The following is an 18,021-nucleotide window of genomic DNA, read 5'->3' as shown; positions in this document are numbered from 1 at the left end:
ACTGCTAAGATTATTATATATGTATTATTATTATACATATTATATTATTATTACTAGGTAGATGTCGTTTGAATAGGTAGATGTCGTTTGGATAAGGACCTGCCTCGTATGGGCCAGTAGGCCTTCTGCAGTGTTCCTACATTTTTATGTTCTTATGTTCTTATATTATTATTATTATTATTATTACACCTACCATCCGACTTACAACCGAGTTCGGTTCCGAGAAACCGGTCGTAAGTCGAAATGGACGTAAGTCGAACTTTACTACTGAATATCAACATCACATTTTTGTAATGACTTTATTTTATTGTTTTATTTTGGTATTTCATGTTTTACTTTACGTTTTATGCTGTTAGTACTGTATTTTATACTGTAAGGCTTAGGATAAACACTGTGTACAACACAAATAGATGTTTATTTCCCAGAAATTTGGGAAAAAAAAAAAACACGGTCGTAAGTCGAGCAGGTCGTAAGTCGGATGGTAGGTGTATATGTATTGTTATTATTCATATTATTATTATACATATTATTATTATTATTATCGTTATTATTATTATATAAATTATTTGTAATTTTTATTCACACAAAAAATATAAGAATTACTGTTATTCCTTATTGCAATAATTGTATAAATATGTCAACCCATTCACGACTGCATATTGGAATGGACAGTGACGTCATTTGTTTACACTGAAACAGCCAAGCAATGGACCATTTCTCCAAGGTTGAGCTCAATTTCAAGGGACTTTTCGTCATGAAAGCAATCAAAATCATATCTATTTCTGTAATACATGTATATCTTCCATTCTATCAAATGAGACCAAAATAACGAGAATACAACCATAAAAACCATACAAAAATACCACTAAGGGGTGGCTAATTACTGAGAACTGAGCTCCATTATTTATGCCTAGATTTCTTTCATTATTATTATTATTATTATTATTATTATATAAATAATTTGTAATTTTTATTCACACAAAAATATAAGATTTACTGTGACGTCATTTGTTTACACTGAAACAGCCAAGCAATGGACTATTTCTCCTAGGTTGAGCTCTATTTCAAGGTACTTTTCGTCATGAAAGCAATCAAAATCATATCTATTTCTGTAATACATGTATATCTTCCATTCTATCAAATGTGACCCAAAAAACGAGTATACAACCATAAAAACCATTCGAAATTACCACTAAGAGGTGTCTAATTGCTGAGAAGTGAACTCCATTATTTATGCTTAGATTTCTTTCATTTTTGGTGTACATTAAGAAGCATCTTTCCATCATACATTGCCCAAGTTTCAATAAGATAGTCCAACAAATAAATGAGATACAGTTCCCGTGATCAAGAGCAAGAGTCCCTCACCAGGGTCAAGGAACCTGCCTTGAGGTCTACTGCTTGTGGAAATTTTGCTCATGTATGGAAGCAGAAAATTGACCCATCGACTGCTCGTATTTGGAAAAACTCGCACGTGGACACGCTCACAAGTAGAGGTTCCACTGTACTGTATATACATACAATAAAGCTAGGTAGTAGGTTGGTAGACAGCAATCGCCCAGGGAGGCACTACCGTCCTGCCAAGTGAGTGTAAAACGAAAGCCTGTAATTGTTTTATATGATGGTAGGATTGCTGGTGTCTTTTGTCTGTCTCATAAACATGTAAGATTTCAGGTGTGTCTTGCTACTTCTACTTACACTTAGGTCACACTACACATACATGTACAAGCATATATATACACACTCCTCTGAGTTTTCTTCTATTTTCTTTCTAGTTCTAGTTTATTTCCCCTTATCTCCATGGGGAAGTGGAACAGAATTCTTCCTCCGTAAGCCATGCGTGTTGTAAGAGGCGACTAAAATGCCGGGAGCAAGGGGCTAGTAACCCCTTCTCCCGTATAAATTACTAAATTTAAAAAGAGAAACTTTTGTTTTTCTTTTTGGGCCACCCCGCCTCGGTGGGATACGGCCGGTGTGAAAGAAGAAGACATACAATAAAGCTAGGTAGTAGGTTGGTAGACAGCAATCGCCCAGGGAGGTACTACCGTCCTGCCAAGTGAGTGTAAAACAAAAGCCTGTCTGTCTCATAAACATGCAAGGTTTCAGGTACGTCTTGCTACTTCTACTTACACTTAGGTCACACTACACATACATGTACAAGCATATATATACACACCCCTCTGGGTTTTCTTCTATTTTCTTATTAGTTCTTGTTCTTGTTTATTTCCTCTTATCTCCATGGGGAAGTGGAACAGAATTCTTCCTCCGTAAGCTATGCGTGTTGTAAGAGGCGACTAAAATGCCAGGACCAAGGGGCTAGTAACCCCTTCTCCTGTATATATTACTAAATTTAAAAGGAGAAATTTTCATTTTTTCTTTTGGGCCACCCCACCTCAGTGGGATACGATTGGTATGTTGAAAGAAAGAAAGATGATGATAAGGATAAGTAAAGTAGCCAGTGGTGGGCACGGCTAACTGAAAATTTAGCTTCGCTAACCACTAATCCAATAACTAAAAAATTAGCCCTGCTAACACTAAACAGTTAAACGGCCAAGAAAATTAGTGGAAGCTAATGCTAAATGCTAACTTTTTCACATGAATTCAGATTTAGTTTAGTTTTTTGTCTTTTACTTCTAAGACTTTTAGAACAGACCTGGAGAGCTTCCTAATAAGATATAAGGTTTTAACGAGACAAGATTGCTCCAAAATAAGGAAAACTCTGATAAAAAAGTGAAATTTTGTTAATTTTTAGGCTAAAGGAAAGGCCAGTGTTGCAAATAGTACTCACCTTTAACAATCGAGTATAAATACCAGTGTTGTAAAGTAACAAAGTAAAACTACTTGAGTACTGTACTTCAGTAACTTGTTTTAGTATTTACTTTTTAAGAAGTACTGAAACTGCTCACTACTTTTACTTAAGTACTGAAGTCTGCTATTACTTTTACTTCAATACAATCCGATAACAATATGTTACTCGCTGCAGACTCCTCAATAACACCCTCAGGCAAAACAGAAGCATCTCCCCTGTTAACCCTTTGAGGGTTTTCGTCGTACTAGTACGTTTTACGCATAGGGGTTTTTGACGTACTAGTACGCATAAATTCTAGCGGCCTCAAATCTAGTGGGAGAAAGCTGGTAGGCCTTCATATGAAAGAATGGGTCTATGTGGTCAGTGTGCACAGTCTAAAAAAAATCCTGCAGCACACAGTGCATAATGAGAAAAAAAAAACTTTGACCATTTTTTTGGAATAAATCAGCGACTTTGCAGTGTATTTTCGTATGGTATTTATTGTTGTATTCTAGTTTTCTTGGTCTCATTTTATAGAATGGAAGACATATTACAGAAATTGAGATGATTTTGGCTGGTTTTGCAAAGAAAGGTGCCTTGAAATTGAGCTCAAAGTAGCAGAAATGTTCGATTTTTACCAAACTTCAAAAGTAAACAAATCATGCCAAGCGTGCAATACACGTCAACTGGTGAGTCTAATATTCTTTCACAAGTGCACCAATAATATTTATACCATTTTTTACACTAATGCAGTAGTCTGCATAACAGTAAATCTTATATTTTTTGTGAGAATAAAAATTCAAAATGGAAAGCAAAAGAATATAAGAGGGGCCTTGAGACGTGACTAATGACTAGAGGAAATGACATTTTAGTGCCAGGAATGTCTTTCTTGTTTATTCTGGACCCTATTCGGAAATTGGCATCTTTTGAAATTTGTGTGAAATTGGCAAAATTGCTAAATTCTGACCACTGTACTGGATAGTTGAATTTCATAAATGGGTGGTTTCTTGCACCCATTCGATAGAAAAAATGGAGTTCTAGCGAAATATTCATGTTTTTTGTCGACTAGTACAGCGAAATTGGCCGAAAATGGGGCTCAAAGAGGGCAAAATCGCCGATGCGTAAACATCGCCGAGACCGCTATCTTTGCGAGAGCATAATTTCGTAAGTTTTCTATCAAATTTCAAACTTTTGGTGTCTTTATGATCGGGAAAAGATTCTCTATCTTTTCATAAGAGAAAATAATTTTTTTTTTTTTAAATTTGGCCGACCCTGAGAACGAGTTTCGGAGAGGGCCTGTTGACCCTCAAAGGGTTAATAATGATAAGCGACTACACATCCCGGTTACAGCTTGCACTGTAAGACTATAACGATGCTGCTCAGATGCTGCTGCTGCTGCACTGACAAGTCACGTTTACACGTAGTCAGCCAATAGCATGCCTGACTGACTGTTGGAGAAATGCCCACAACAGACAGGGACAAACACGTGCGCCATTGAAAAGGCATTGCTTTCTGACTACTAGCAACCAACAACGTATGAAATTTTTTTTTAGCGGACTCAAAGTTAGCAGAACTTTATTTAGAGGAAGCTAATTGGTCCGCTAATGGTTTCCAAGGTAAGCAGAAATGCTAATCCACTAAACAAAAAGTCAGTTCTGCTAATTAGTGGTTAGCAGAACTGTGCCCACCACAGTTGAGAATTTAGAGAAATATTTCAGTAAATTTCCTCAAGAAAGCACTTCCATCCAATTTATAAATGACCTAACATTCTGGAGAGGGAACTGCAAAGATATGGTCTAGCTTGGAAAATTGCCATAATGGTCCAGAATGGGTTGAGATGACCTCAAGATTTTCACCCTAAAGTATGGATTTTTTTCTTTTTTAATTGCACAATCCATAGTACTGTGACTTTAATTAATTTTTTCTATGTAAATTATAAAATAAGCAAAAGAGCTATTTAGCTTCATACTCTAATGCCATAATAAGTTGTATTATTCAAGCATTAATATATGGTCAAACCTAAGCAATGAGAAAATTATTGATAACTACTGATGGTGGAGAAAAAAAATTAGGATAATTAGGAGCAAAATAATGTAGACAAAAGTAATGGTTGCATCATTCAGCAGTAAACCCAAGGAACCAGCCAGCCATGCTTGACTTACATGGAAGAAAGAGAGCAGAAGGAGAAGTTTTAGGGAGCACCCATTAGTAAGTGGACCAGCTAGAAAACAAGGAATTACAACAATAATTTGACAACGATAAAATGAGGATGAGAGGTTTGTTATGGTTTGTCCCTTAAGTATTGCTGCAAACAATAATTTTCTTTTTACCTTATCAGTCATTTCCCACCAAAGTAGGGTGGCTCAAAGAAGTTTACACATTCACTACCACTCATTCAATAGTTTTCTTGCCATCTCATTTCAGATGACCAAGTGAACTCATTACATAATCTACCACTCCAATAACATTATAAAGCACATATCTGTCTACCAGTTAAAAAATCTGCATTTACACTGTAAATGCAGATGACATATTTACTACAATGCACATATACTGCTACTAATGTGAAATTTCATTTCAGATGAGAACTGTTATGCATTTAAGTGAGAATGTGTGCATGTGTATGTATGTACAGTGGTCCCTCGTTTTTCGTAATTAATCCGTTCCTGGAGCCGTTACTATAAACGAAATTTACGATTTGCGAATCAATTTTCCCCATAAGAAATAATGTAAATACAATTAATCCGTTCCTGACACCCAGAAGTATTAAAACAAAAAAAAATTTTACATGAAATATACATATAGTACATAAACAATACAATGGAAAATGATGAATGAAACATTAACAGCATAACACTTACCTTTATTGGAGTTTCTTCTTAGTGTATGGGAGACTGGAGGAGGAGAGAGATTGGATTGTTTACAGTTTGGAAGGGGAAACCCCTTCCAGCAACACCTCAGGTACCAATTGCTTCTCTGGGGTTGCTTCTCTTCTCTGTTTCTTAATGCCACTAGGACCACCTTGAGAGTCACTCTAGTCCTGTCCTGCAAAGTAACTGTGGAGGGAGCTCTGTTTCTGGCGTCTCTTTAACACTTCCCTAAAATGGCCCAAGACTTTGTCACTGTACATATTTCTCACCTTCTTTACCACAGGCTTGGCACTAGGAGCTTTCTTTGGAGCCATGGTAGCTTATTTAGTAACTGCAAGCACTAAAATGAGTGGAATATTATGAAATATTTCATAGGAGCACTTGAGGGGACCTTCACTCACTGGTAAACAATGCCAGACTGGCTGGGTAGGGAGGCCGCCCTGGCTCACACCGTGCGTACGCGTCCCGGACGAACTACTATTCACGAGTCAACCTATGAAAAGCGAGTCCATGTTTATGCGAAAATACCCCTATGATTGGCGAAATTTATGATTGCTGAGAACTACGGAAAGCGAGGGACCACTGTACATGTATGTGTCCATGGAGAAGTGGAAAAGAATTCTTCCTCCATAATACATGCGTGTCACAAGAGCAAGGGAGCAAGAGCCAGTAACCCCTTCTCCTGTATAAATTACTAAATGTAAAAGGAAAAAAACTGTACCTTTTCTTTTTAGGTCACCCTGCCTCAGTGGGATACAGCTTGTGCATTGAAAAAAAGAAATGTATGTATGTATGCATGACACTTTTCACATGAATGTGATTAGGTTATACAAAATAATGCAGGTACTGTAATTTATGATACAAATAGTCACACTCCAGCTGATTGTGTTTGTATAATTTACTAAGCTCAGATAAAATCATGAGCAAAAAATGGGATGCTTACTGCATTATCTAAAAAAAAAAAAAAAAAAAAAAAAAAAATACACACAATCACCATTGCTCTTTCAATAACTGCACTGTCAGAAATGTACAGACATCACAAATCCAATGACCATCTGAACTGAGACATCCCCATCTATTTCTGACATTCAGAAAACAAATCAGGTGTATAATCTTGTAATTTAGTAGTGTAATCAATAAACCCAAAACACAGTGTAATATAATAAGTATTAGAGAAGAAAGCAATGCTATCATAAGAAGACAATACATAAAGGCATGAATACTATATAGCAACATGGCTCAAACAAAATGCAGAGAAGCACAGTGCTTTAAGAGACAAATATATATTCAGTATGTACTTATATATTATTAAACTAATGCACAAGAAAAAAAAATACAGTGACCAACATAGGATATCTGCAGGTTTCAGGCCAAAAATAATTAGTCTGTTATTTATGGCTTAATTACATATTTGTTATGTAAGTTTTATGAAAAAAAGACATTTCTAAATACAATAAATAAGCAGGAAAACTACATTATTCAATATTCTGCCCAAGATAATTTACAGCTACAAAACCTTCGAAGCCTGTTTCTTCAGCCACTTTTAAATGAAGCAATAAAGAACAACACTAAACTAGCCAACTAACCTGAGTTACTGTCTGATCGTTGAATGGACTCTCTTCCATCCTCAGAGAAACTCGTTGAGTTACTACTTGAGGATCTGTCTCCAGTGGAACACTGCATAAGGAAAAATGCAATTTATTTATGTCTAAATTACTTACATATTATGATCCATATTTTTAACATCCTGGACATGATCCAACAAAGGAAACATAGTCCCTAGCTGTCCTTCCAAAAGTACAAGAAAATCATTAATCAAATATTCCATCGAACTGCAACATCTCCACCAATCCTTAAACCAATGAATGCATGGTATCATTAATGTAAAGATGGAAAACAATGAAGCAGTTGTTGTAAGGATTCAAATATGGTACAAGGAGGCTTCATTCATATTTCAAATGCTCAAATGACACTGTCAAAACAAGAAATTACTCCATTATTAAAATAAAATAAGAAACTGTTGTACATGTCTATCATGAAGTTATGAGGTAGTATTATCGAACATTCACTAACCCTCCATCACAAATCTCATCCAATGCTAGCATGATGATATCAAGGTTGTCCAACAAAGTGCGCTTCTCCACATTTTTCCTCAGTATTGCTGACACAGCATCGTAGAGACAACTCAAAACAGATACAAGAATCAGCTGAAAAAGTAAATGTTGTTTATTATAAAGCTGAATATTCAAACAATTCTCTTAATATTCCAAGATGTACTGAAATGTTCAAGTGTTTTTAAAAGAATTTGTACAAACCTACCTCGTTCTCATGTGACAACCCCATAACATAAAAGAAGAGATCAACATTAGAACGGTAAACGCATGTTAACCGATCCAGCATAATGACCTCGGCATTGGCTCGGTGTGTCTTCTGAAACAAGTTCTTCTCAAACTTTTTTTCTTCCTTCACTGTTGGGAAAACACTTGGATCATAGTACTTGGCCAGGAGACGGTTACCATCATTGTCAAGAATGGCAATGCCTTTGATCACATATAAAGTTGGCTCCTGAAGAAAATATGGATGACATCAATGAAAGAGAAATGTGAACATACAATTTGGAAAAAATTAAAAAAAAATCAAAATTAAAAAAAAAAAAAAAAAAAAAATTCTTTTGAAACTTAAGGTTGACATAAATACATAATTTACACAAACAATCAGGCTTTTAACCTGAATAAATTCTTTGTCTTAGAATGCTCATTGTTCAAGTGGTTGTACCTTTGGCTTACATATGAAAGACTCAGGTTTGAACCAGTTGTCCCCATTCACCTAGCAGTAAATAGGTATCAACTGTTGTGGTTGTATCCTAGGGAACAGGACCAAAGGAACCTGACAGAAATAAACCGCACTTCCTGGCATTCTTGGGTTACCTCAGGTTAATAACCTTCCAGGTTAACATTCTGAGGTCGTCAAAATAATCTGAAACCTTCGTCCTTCTACATGCCACCTCACCCAGGGTTTGACCGTGGGTCCTTATGGTTGTAAGCCATCTTTGTTAACGATGTTCATACATACAACTAGCAATGTATAAACCTCAGAAAAATTTATATACACACTTTACATGCATATATTGTTAGGTAAGACACATATGCAACAGTTAGACAACTTTATTCCGAAACGTTTCGCCTACACAGTAGGCTTCTTCAGTCGAATACAGAAAGTAGGCAGGAACAGTAGAGATGTGAAGACGATGTAATCAGTCCATCACCCTTAAAGTCGTAGAATTTGAGGTTGTCAGTCCCTCGGCCTGGAGAAGTTCAGTTCCATAGTCAGGAACTATCTGAAGATCAAGCGACAGTGCGGAGACTTAAATACTGTCAGAAGGAGAGGTGCAGGGTAGTAGTAGTAGTAGTAGTAGTAGTAGTAGTAGTAGTAGTAGTAGTAGTAGTAGTGAGAGGCAACTGAGAGGTCATGTCCCTCTCAGATCCAACCCTTCTCACTTGAAAAGCTTGTCCAAGGTGTTTTCTGTACCAAGATGCCACGTGTTGCAGTGTCTGACAAGATGAACATCAAAATGGTATACAATACCGACAGGTTGTTAGGTAAGACACATATGCAACAGTTAGACAACTTTATTCCGAAACGTTTCGCCTACACAGTAGGCTTCTTCAGTCGAATACAGAAAGTAGGCAGGAACAGTAGAGATGTGAAGACGATGTAATCAGTCCATCACCCTTAAAGTCGTAGAATTTGAGGTTGTCAGTCCCTCGGCCTGGAGAAGTTCAGTTCCATAGTCAGGAACTATCTGAAGATCAAGCGACAGTGCGGAGACTTAAATACTGTCAGAAGGAGAGGTGCAGGGTAGTAGTAGTAGTAGTAGTAGTAGTAGTAGTAGTAGTAGTAGTAGTAGTAGTAGTGAGAGGCAACTGAGAGGTCATGTCCCTCTCAGATCCAACCCTTCTCACTTGAAAAGCTTGTCCAAGGTGTTTTCTGTACCAAGATGCCACGTGTTGCAGTGTCTGACAAGATGAACATCAAAATGGTATACAATACCGACAGGTTGTTAGGTAAGACACATATGCAACAGTTAGACAACTTTATTCCGAAACGTTTCGCCTACACAGTAGGCTTCTTCAGTCGAATACAGAAAGTAGGCAGGAACAGTAGAGATGTGAAGACGATGTAATCAGTCCATCACCCTTAAAGTCGTAGAATTTGAGGTTGTCAGTCCCTCGGCCTGGAGAAGTTCAGTTCCATAGTCAGGAACTATCTGAAGATCAAGCGACAGTGCGGAGACTTAAATACTGTCAGAAGGAGAGGTGCAGGGTAGTAGTAGTAGTAGTAGTAGTAGTAGTAGTAGTAGTAGTAGTAGTGAGAGGCAACTGAGAGGTCATGTCCCTCTCAGATCCAACCCTTCTCACTTGAAAAGCTTGTCCAAGGTGTTTTCTGTACCAAGATGCCACGTGTTGCAGTGTCTGACAAGATGAACATCAAAATGGTATACAATACCGACAGGTTGTTAGGTAAGACACATATGCAACAGTTAGACAACTTTATTCCGAAACGTTTCGCCTACACAGTAGGCTTCTTCAGTCGAATACAGAAAGTAGGCAGGAACAGTAGAGATGTGAAGACGATGTAATCAGTCCATCACCCTTAAAGTCGTAGAATTTGAGGTTGTCAGTCCCTCGGCCTGGAGAAGTTCAGTTCCATAGTCAGGAACTATCTGAAGATCAAGCGACAGTGCGGAGACTTAAATACTGTCAGAAGGAGAGGTGCAGGGTAGTAGTAGTAGTAGTAGTAGTAGTAGTAGTAGTAGTAGTAGTAGTAGTGAGAGGCAACTGAGAGGTCATGTCCCTCTCAGATCCAACCCTTCTCACTTGAAAAGCTTGTCCAAGGTGTTTTCTGTACCAAGATGCCACGTGTTGCAGTGTCTGACAAGATGAACATCAAAATGTTATACAATACCGACAGGTTGTTAGGTAAGACACATATGCAACAGTTAGACAACTTTATTCCGAAACGTTTCGCCTACACAGTAGGCTTCTTCAGTCGAATACAGAAAGTAGGCAGGAACAGTAGAGATGTGAAGACGATGTAATCAGTCCATCACCCTTAAAGTCGTAGAATTTGAGGTTGTCAGTCCCTCGGCCTGGAGAAGTTCAGTTCCATAGTAAGGGTGATGGACTGATTACATCGTCTTCACATCTCTACTGTTCCTGCCTACTTTCTGTATTACTGTTGCATGTGTGTCTTAACCTAAACCTTGGGTGTACACCGATTTGATGTTCATCTTGTCGTAACACTACAACGTAATATCTTGTACAAAGCAAGAACAACTTTCAAGTAGAAGGGTTGGATCTGAGGACATACCTTCTCAGGTTGCCTCTCTGCTACTGCACTACTACTGCTACCTGCACCTCGCTGCGACAGTATTTGAAGTCTCCGCCTGTCGCTACGATCAATTCCGACTTAATGGGCAGACTGCTCAGGCCGATGACTGCCTGCAAAGGTTCTGCGACTAAGAGGTGATGAACTGCCATCGTCTTCACGTCTACTGTTCTCGCTACAATGTCGAGAGCCTTGCTGTGAAGCAAAGCGTTCGAGGTGCAAGCATCTGTATTCAATATGAACCTTACCCCTTGGCAACCTGTCGTGATACCATTTGCCGACTGTGTGCTTATCGGGAACACTGGCATGCTGTGAATTACAGTTCTTTCAAGAGAAGGAGGGTTGGACTACTACTACTACTACTACTACTACCCTGCACCTCTCCTTCTGACAGTATTTAAGTCTCCGCACTGTCGCTTGATCTTCAGATAGTTCCTGACTATGGAACTGAACTTCTCCAGGCCGAGGGACTGACAACCTCAAATTCTACGACTTTAAGGGTGATGGACTGATTACATCGTCTTCACATCTCTACTGTTCCTGCCTACTTTCTGTATTCGACTGAAGAAGCCTACTGTGTAGGCGAAACGTTTCGGAATAAAGTTGTCTAACTGTTGCATATGTGTCTTACCTAACAACCTGTCGGTATTGTATACCATTTTGATGTTCATCTTGTCAGACACTGCAACACGTGGCATCTTGGTACAGAAAACACCTTGGACAAGCTTTTCAAGTGAGAAGGGTTGGATCTGAGAGGGACATGACCTCTCAGTTGCCTCTCACTACTACTACTACTACTACTACTACTACTACTACTACTACTACTACCCTGCACCTCTCCTTCTGACAGTATTTAAGTCTCCGCACTGTCGCTTGATCTTCAGATAGTTCCTGACTATGGAACTGAACTTCTCCAGGCCGAGGGACTGACAACCTCAAATTCTACGACTTTAAGGGTGATGGACTGATTACATCGTCTTCACATCTCTACTGTTCCTGCCTACTTTCTGTATTCGACTGAAGAAGCCTACTGTGTAGGCGAAACGTTTCGGAATAAAGTTGTCTAACTGTTGCATATGTGTCTTACCTAACAACCTGTCGGTATTGTATACCATTTTGATGTTCATCTTGTCAGACACTGCAACACGTGGCATCTTGGTACAGAAAACACCTTGGACAAGCTTTTCAAGTGAGAAGGGTTGGATCTGAGAGGGACATGACCTCTCAGTTGCCTCTCACTACTACCTCTCACTACTACTCACTACTACTACTACTACTACTACTACTACTACTACCCTGCACCTCTCCTTCTGACAGTATTTAAGTCTCCGCACTGTCGCTTGATCTTCAGATAGTTCCTGACTATGGAACTGAACTTCTCCAGGCCGAGGGACTGACAACCTCAAATTCTACGACTTTAAGGGTGATGGACTGATTACATCGTCTTCACATCTCTACTGTTCCTGCCTACTTTCTGTATTCGACTGAAGAAGCCTACTGTGTAGGCGAAACGTTTCGGAATAAAGTTGTCTAACTGTTGCATATGTGTCTTACCTAACAACCTGTCGGTATTGTATACCATTTTGATGTTCATCTTGTCAGACACTGCAACACGTGGCATCTTGGTACAGAAAACACCTTGGACAAGCTTTTCAAGTGAGAAGGGTTGGATCTGAGAGGGACATGACCTCTCAGTTGCCTCTCACTACTACTACTACTACTACTACTACTACTACTACTACTACTACTACTACCCTGCACCTCTCCTTCTGACAGTATTTAAGTCTCCGCACTGTCGCTTGATCTTCAGATAGTTCCTGACTATGGAACTGAACTTCTCCAGGCCGAGGGACTGACAACCTCAAATTCTACGACTTTAAGGGTGATGGACTGATTACATCGTCTTCACATCTCTACTGTTCCTGCCTACTTTCTGTATTCGACTGAAGAAGCCTACTGTGTAGGCGAAACGTTTCGGAATAAAGTTGTCTAACTGTTGCATATGTGTCTTACCTAACAACCTGTCGGTATTGTATACCATTTTGATGTTCATCTTGTCAGACACTGCAACACGTGGCATCTTGGTACAGAAAACACCTTGGACAAGCTTTTCAAGTGAGAAGGGTTGGATCTGAGAGGGACATGACCTCTCAGTTGCCTCTCACTACTGCCTACTCACTACTACTACTACTACTACTACTACTACTACTACCCTGCACCTCTCCTTCTGACAGTATTTAAGTCTCCGCACTGTCGCTTGATCTTCAGATAGTTCCTGACTATGGAACTGAACTTCTCCAGGCCGAGGGACTGACAACCTCAAATTCTACGACTTTAAGGGTGATGGACTGATTACATCGTCTTCACATCTCTACTGTTCCTGCCTACTTTCTGTATTCGACTGAAGAAGCCTACTGTGTAGGCGAAACGTTTCGGAATAAAGTTGTCTAACTGTTGCATATGTGTCTTACCTAACAACCTGTCGGTATTGTATACCATTTTGATGTTCATCTTGTCAGACACTGCAACACGTGGCATCTTGGTACAGAAAACACCTTGGACAAGCTTTTCAAGTGAGAAGGGTTGGATCTGAGAGGGACATGACCTCTCAGTTGCCTCTCACTACTACTACTACTACTACTACTACTACTACTACTACCCTGCACCTCTCCTTCTGACAGTATTTAAGTCTCCGCACTGTCGCTTGATCTTCAGATAGTTCCTGACTATGGAACTGAACTTCTCCAGGCCGAGGGACTGACAACCTCAAATTCTACGACTTTAAGGGTGATGGACTGATTACATCGTCTTCACATCTCTACTGTTCCTGCCTACTTTCTGTATTCGACTGAAGAAGCCTACTGTGTAGGCGAAACGTTTCGGAATAAAGTTGTCTAACTGTTGCATATGTGTCTTACCTAACAACCTGTCGGTATTGTATACCATTTTGATGTTCATCTTGTCAGACACTGCAACACGTGGCATCTTGGTACAGAAAACACCTTGGACAAGCTTTTCAAGTGAGAAGGGTTGGATCTGAGAGGGACATGACCTCTCAGTTGCCTCTCACTACTACTACTACTACTACTACTACTACTACTACTACCCTGCACCTCTCCTTCTGACAGTATTTAAGTCTCCGCACTGTCGCTTGATCTTCAGATAGTTCCTGACTATGGAACTGAACTTCTCCAGGCCGAGGGACTGACAACCTCAAATTCTACGACTTTAAGGGTGATGGACTGATTACATCGTCTTCACATCTCTACTGTTCCTGCCTACTTTCTGTATTCGACTGAAGAAGCCTACTGTGTAGGCGAAACGTTTCGGAATAAAGTTGTCTAACTGTTGCATATGTGTCTTACCTAACAACCTGTCGGTATTGTATACCATTTTGATGTTCAACATGCATATATTCATGAGCATACATAAATACATTGCATATATACATTATATACTTACATTGCATACATATAACACATACATAGCATACATATAACACATACATAGCATACATACAAACACACACATTATATAATACATACATTACATACACACACACATTACATGAATATATATACGCACGCATTAAATACATACATACATAAATTTCACAAAATCTCGGGGAAGTGGTACACCAGTTGCGGGGTCACACTGGTTAGCAGAATGAGAAATCATGCTTGATCCAAGGCAGTGGAGGTGAATTACAATTCCTTTTATCCAGAACACTTCACCGGCATCAAGGACCCCAATGGAAAACAAGTCACTTTGGCTTGTTTATGGATTATCCTACGTAATGTACACATGCTGCAATGTATGACAATTTATGTAACTGTATTTATGTGTACCTGTACCTGAATAAATTTACACCTCCTTGAAGGACATACAGGAAAATATAAAATTAAATTCCTTACCAGCAGACCAGACATGTTTACGTTTCAGGTGACAGCTATGTGGCTTAGAACAGTCTCGTGTAATAATGAAAATAATGCATTAGAAAAAGAATAAAACCATAATAAGATGTAGGAGTCAATATAATCTATTACTATGCTTTAATAAATTTTAAAATATTCTTGATTTTTATAGAAAAAAATTATTTTTTCGTATATCACATAAATAAAGAAATTACATAATTCGGAAATAAGTTTAACCTCCTGACACGTATCTTAGGTAATATATCTTTTAATATTAAGTGTCTCAATTCTTCAAATATTGAGTTATAATAATATTTATAATCCAGAGCAATAACATTAAAAACTAAAATTAAGAATATTTTCAAAATATCATAAACATTATTTTTTTAATCGTTCATAGTATGCATAGCATTTTTATAAATTCCTCGACTACTACATCATGAGATTTATGAATAATTAAGTTAGATGTGTTGTTATGGAAGTTATAATTAAAAGTTGAGAAGTGTGACTTGTGATGGTTGAGGTGCAGCTCCTGGTTCAGTGGTAGTTCCATTAGCTCAGGGGACTGGTAGACAGAATCCATACACAGCTTAAAGAAGAGGTATGACAAGGTTCACGTAGCCAGGAGATAATAATAACTTATTTCTACAAGTACATGATGCAGCTTAGTGGAGTAGCGGTTAGTGAAGAGGCGGGGCCAGGAGCCGAGACTCAACCCCTCCCTTCAACCCCACAGGTGAGCAAAACTGAGGGACCCAGTGGAAATATAAACATATGCAGTATAATGTGATCCTTTATTGACAACGTTTCGCCCACACAGTGAGCTTTTTCAAGTCACAAACAGATCTACCTGGGTGGAAGGTACGAGAGTATTTATAGTCAGGTTGAGAATGCTGCATCTGATGATCTACCGAGTGAGGTTAGAGTCTAAAATCTTGGGTAGCTTGGAAGAGAGAGATTGGATAAATATATGAGTAGACCTTCTGCAGTGTTCCTCCATTCCTATGTTCTTATGTGGGATAGCGATGAAGAAGTTTCTTGGCAAGTGGTTCAGCTGTTATAGAAACCGTTATTCTAGAGATAAACGATGATTCCAGGATTCTTCGGTATTGAGTGTTGTCCTCTGGCGATAAGTCTTGAGTTTCTGTAGTTGATTAAATGGTTGTGTGAATTACGGTGTTGTACACAGGTTCGATCTTGGGAGTGGAAATTAAGTCATGTAAAGCACTAAACCCATGTGGGTCATGCAGCGCAAGAGGTGATGGAGGCTCGATCCTCCGTCAGGTGAACGTGGAAACATGAGGTGTGCGTCTTCCGAACTTACCTAGCAGTAAGTAGGGTACCTGGGTGTTAGTCAACTTTTGTGGTTTGCATCCCAAGGAGGAGCTTTGCTTTTTGGCTGGTGAATGGCTCTTGATCCAGGGAATTTGAACTACCTTACCTTTCTTTGGCTTGCATCTGACTAGCTGCCAATACTCTGGCACTCCTCATTAATGTACTACTAATAACTAAGTTATACTGGGTTACTAAGTCTCTCGGGTTAATTAACAATCTCAATAAATTGTTGGTGGTTTATACAGTGGAACCTCAAATTTCGAATGTATCGCTTATCGAACTTTTCGAAAATCGAACGCTTTTTTCAAACCAACTTTGTCCCTATTATCAAACTCGCCCCTATTTTCGAACCGCCAGGTACCGGACCTGTCCGGCAGCCCGCTCTGTCTGTGTCCCCGTGCAGGCACTGTGAGCCAGTCTGGTTTTGTTGATGCTTGAGTGAACACTAACCTGATTATTTCATTGTGTTTAGTGCTTGTGGGACTGTGAAATAAGCTACCATGGGCCCAAAGAAACTTGAGCGTGGTACCCCTGTGGTAAAGAAAGTGAGAAACACCATAGATGTGAAGAAGGAAATAATACAGAAGTATGAGAATGGTGTGAGTTGTTAGGTAAGACACATATGCAACAGTTAGACAACTTTATTCCGAAACGTTTCGCCTACACAGTAGGCTTCTTCAGTCGAATACAGAAAGTAGGCAGGAACAGTAGAGATGTGAAGACGATGTAATCAGTCCATCACCCTTAAAGTCGTAGAATTGGGGTTGTCAGTCCCTCGGCCTGGAGAAGTTCAGTTCCATAGTCAAGAACTATCTGAAGATCAAGCGACAGTGCGGAGACTTAAATACTGTCGGAAGGAGAGGTGCAGGGTAGTAGTAGTGGTAGTAGTGAGAGGCAACTGAGAGGTCATGTCCCTCTCAGATCCAACCCTTCTCACTTGAAAAGCTTGTCCAAGGTGTTTTCTGTACCAAGATGCCACGTGTTGCAGTGTCTGACAAGATGAACATCAAAATGGTATACAATACCGACAGGTTGTTAGGTAAGACACATATGCAACAGTTAGACAACTTTATTCCGAAACGTTTCGCCTACACAGTAGGCTTCTTCAGTCGAATACAGAAAGTAGGCAGGAACAGTAGAGATGTGAAGACGATGTAATCAGTCCATCACCCTTAAAGTCGTAGAATTGGGGTTGTCAGTCCCTCGGCCTGGAGAAGTTCAGTTCCATAGTCAAGAACTATCTGAAGATCAAGCGACAGTGCGGAGACTTAAATACTGTCGGAAGGAGAGGTGCAGGGTAGTAGTAGTGGTAGTAGTGAGAGGCAACTGAGAGGTCATGTCCCTCTCAGATCCAACCCTTCTCACTTGAAAAGCTTGTCCAAGGTGTTTTCTGTACCAAGATGCCACGTGTTGCAGTGTCTGACAAGATGAACATCAAAATGGTATACAATACCGACAGGTTGTTAGGTAAGACACATATGCAACAGTTAGACAACTTTATTCCGAAACGTTTCGCCTACACAGTAGGCTTCTTCAGTCGAATACAGAAAGTAGGCAGGAACAGTAGAGATGTGAAGACGATGTAATCAGTCCATCACCCTTAAAGTCGTAGAATTGGGGTTGTCAGTCCCTCGGCCTGGAGAAGTTCAGTTCCATAGTCAAGAACTATCTGAAGATCAAGCGACAGTGCGGAGACTTAAATACTGTCGGAAGGAGAGGTGCAGGGTAG

The 18,021-nt window shown here is 39.3% G+C and overlaps 1 protein-coding gene across 5 annotated transcripts in view; it reads right to left on the bottom strand.

Moving 5' to 3' along the window:
- The window catches only part of zetaCOP (COPI coat complex subunit zeta), a 42,928-nt gene extending 27,820 nt beyond the window's left edge, over window positions 1-15,108 (bottom strand). For 3 of the 5 annotated variants that reach the window (XM_053790221.2, XM_053790223.2, XM_053790222.1), the window contains exons 1-4: window positions 14,898-14,987; window positions 7,975-8,220; window positions 7,729-7,862; window positions 7,242-7,332 (exon numbers count right to left, since the gene is read on the bottom strand). In XM_053790221.2, coding sequence (XP_053646196.1) covers window positions 7,242-7,332; window positions 7,729-7,862; window positions 7,975-8,220; window positions 14,898-14,972 — 546 coding nt within the window. In that variant the 5' untranslated portion in view covers window positions 14,973-14,987. Of the gene's footprint in view, window positions 1-7,241; window positions 7,333-7,728; window positions 7,863-7,974; window positions 8,221-14,897 lie in introns of all 5 variants that reach the window. The other 2 variants (XM_053790224.2, XM_053790225.2) reach the window with 1 other exon arrangement.
- Window positions 15,109-18,021: the final 2,913 nt, after the last annotated feature.

Source organism: Cherax quadricarinatus, chromosome 58, assembly GCF_038502225.1.
Source record: "Cherax quadricarinatus isolate ZL_2023a chromosome 58, ASM3850222v1, whole genome shotgun sequence".
Lineage (NCBI taxonomy): Eukaryota > Metazoa > Arthropoda > Malacostraca > Decapoda > Parastacidae > Cherax > Cherax quadricarinatus.
The sequence above is the reverse complement of the archived record's forward strand: the minus strand, read 5'-3'. Positions and strand labels throughout refer to the sequence as shown.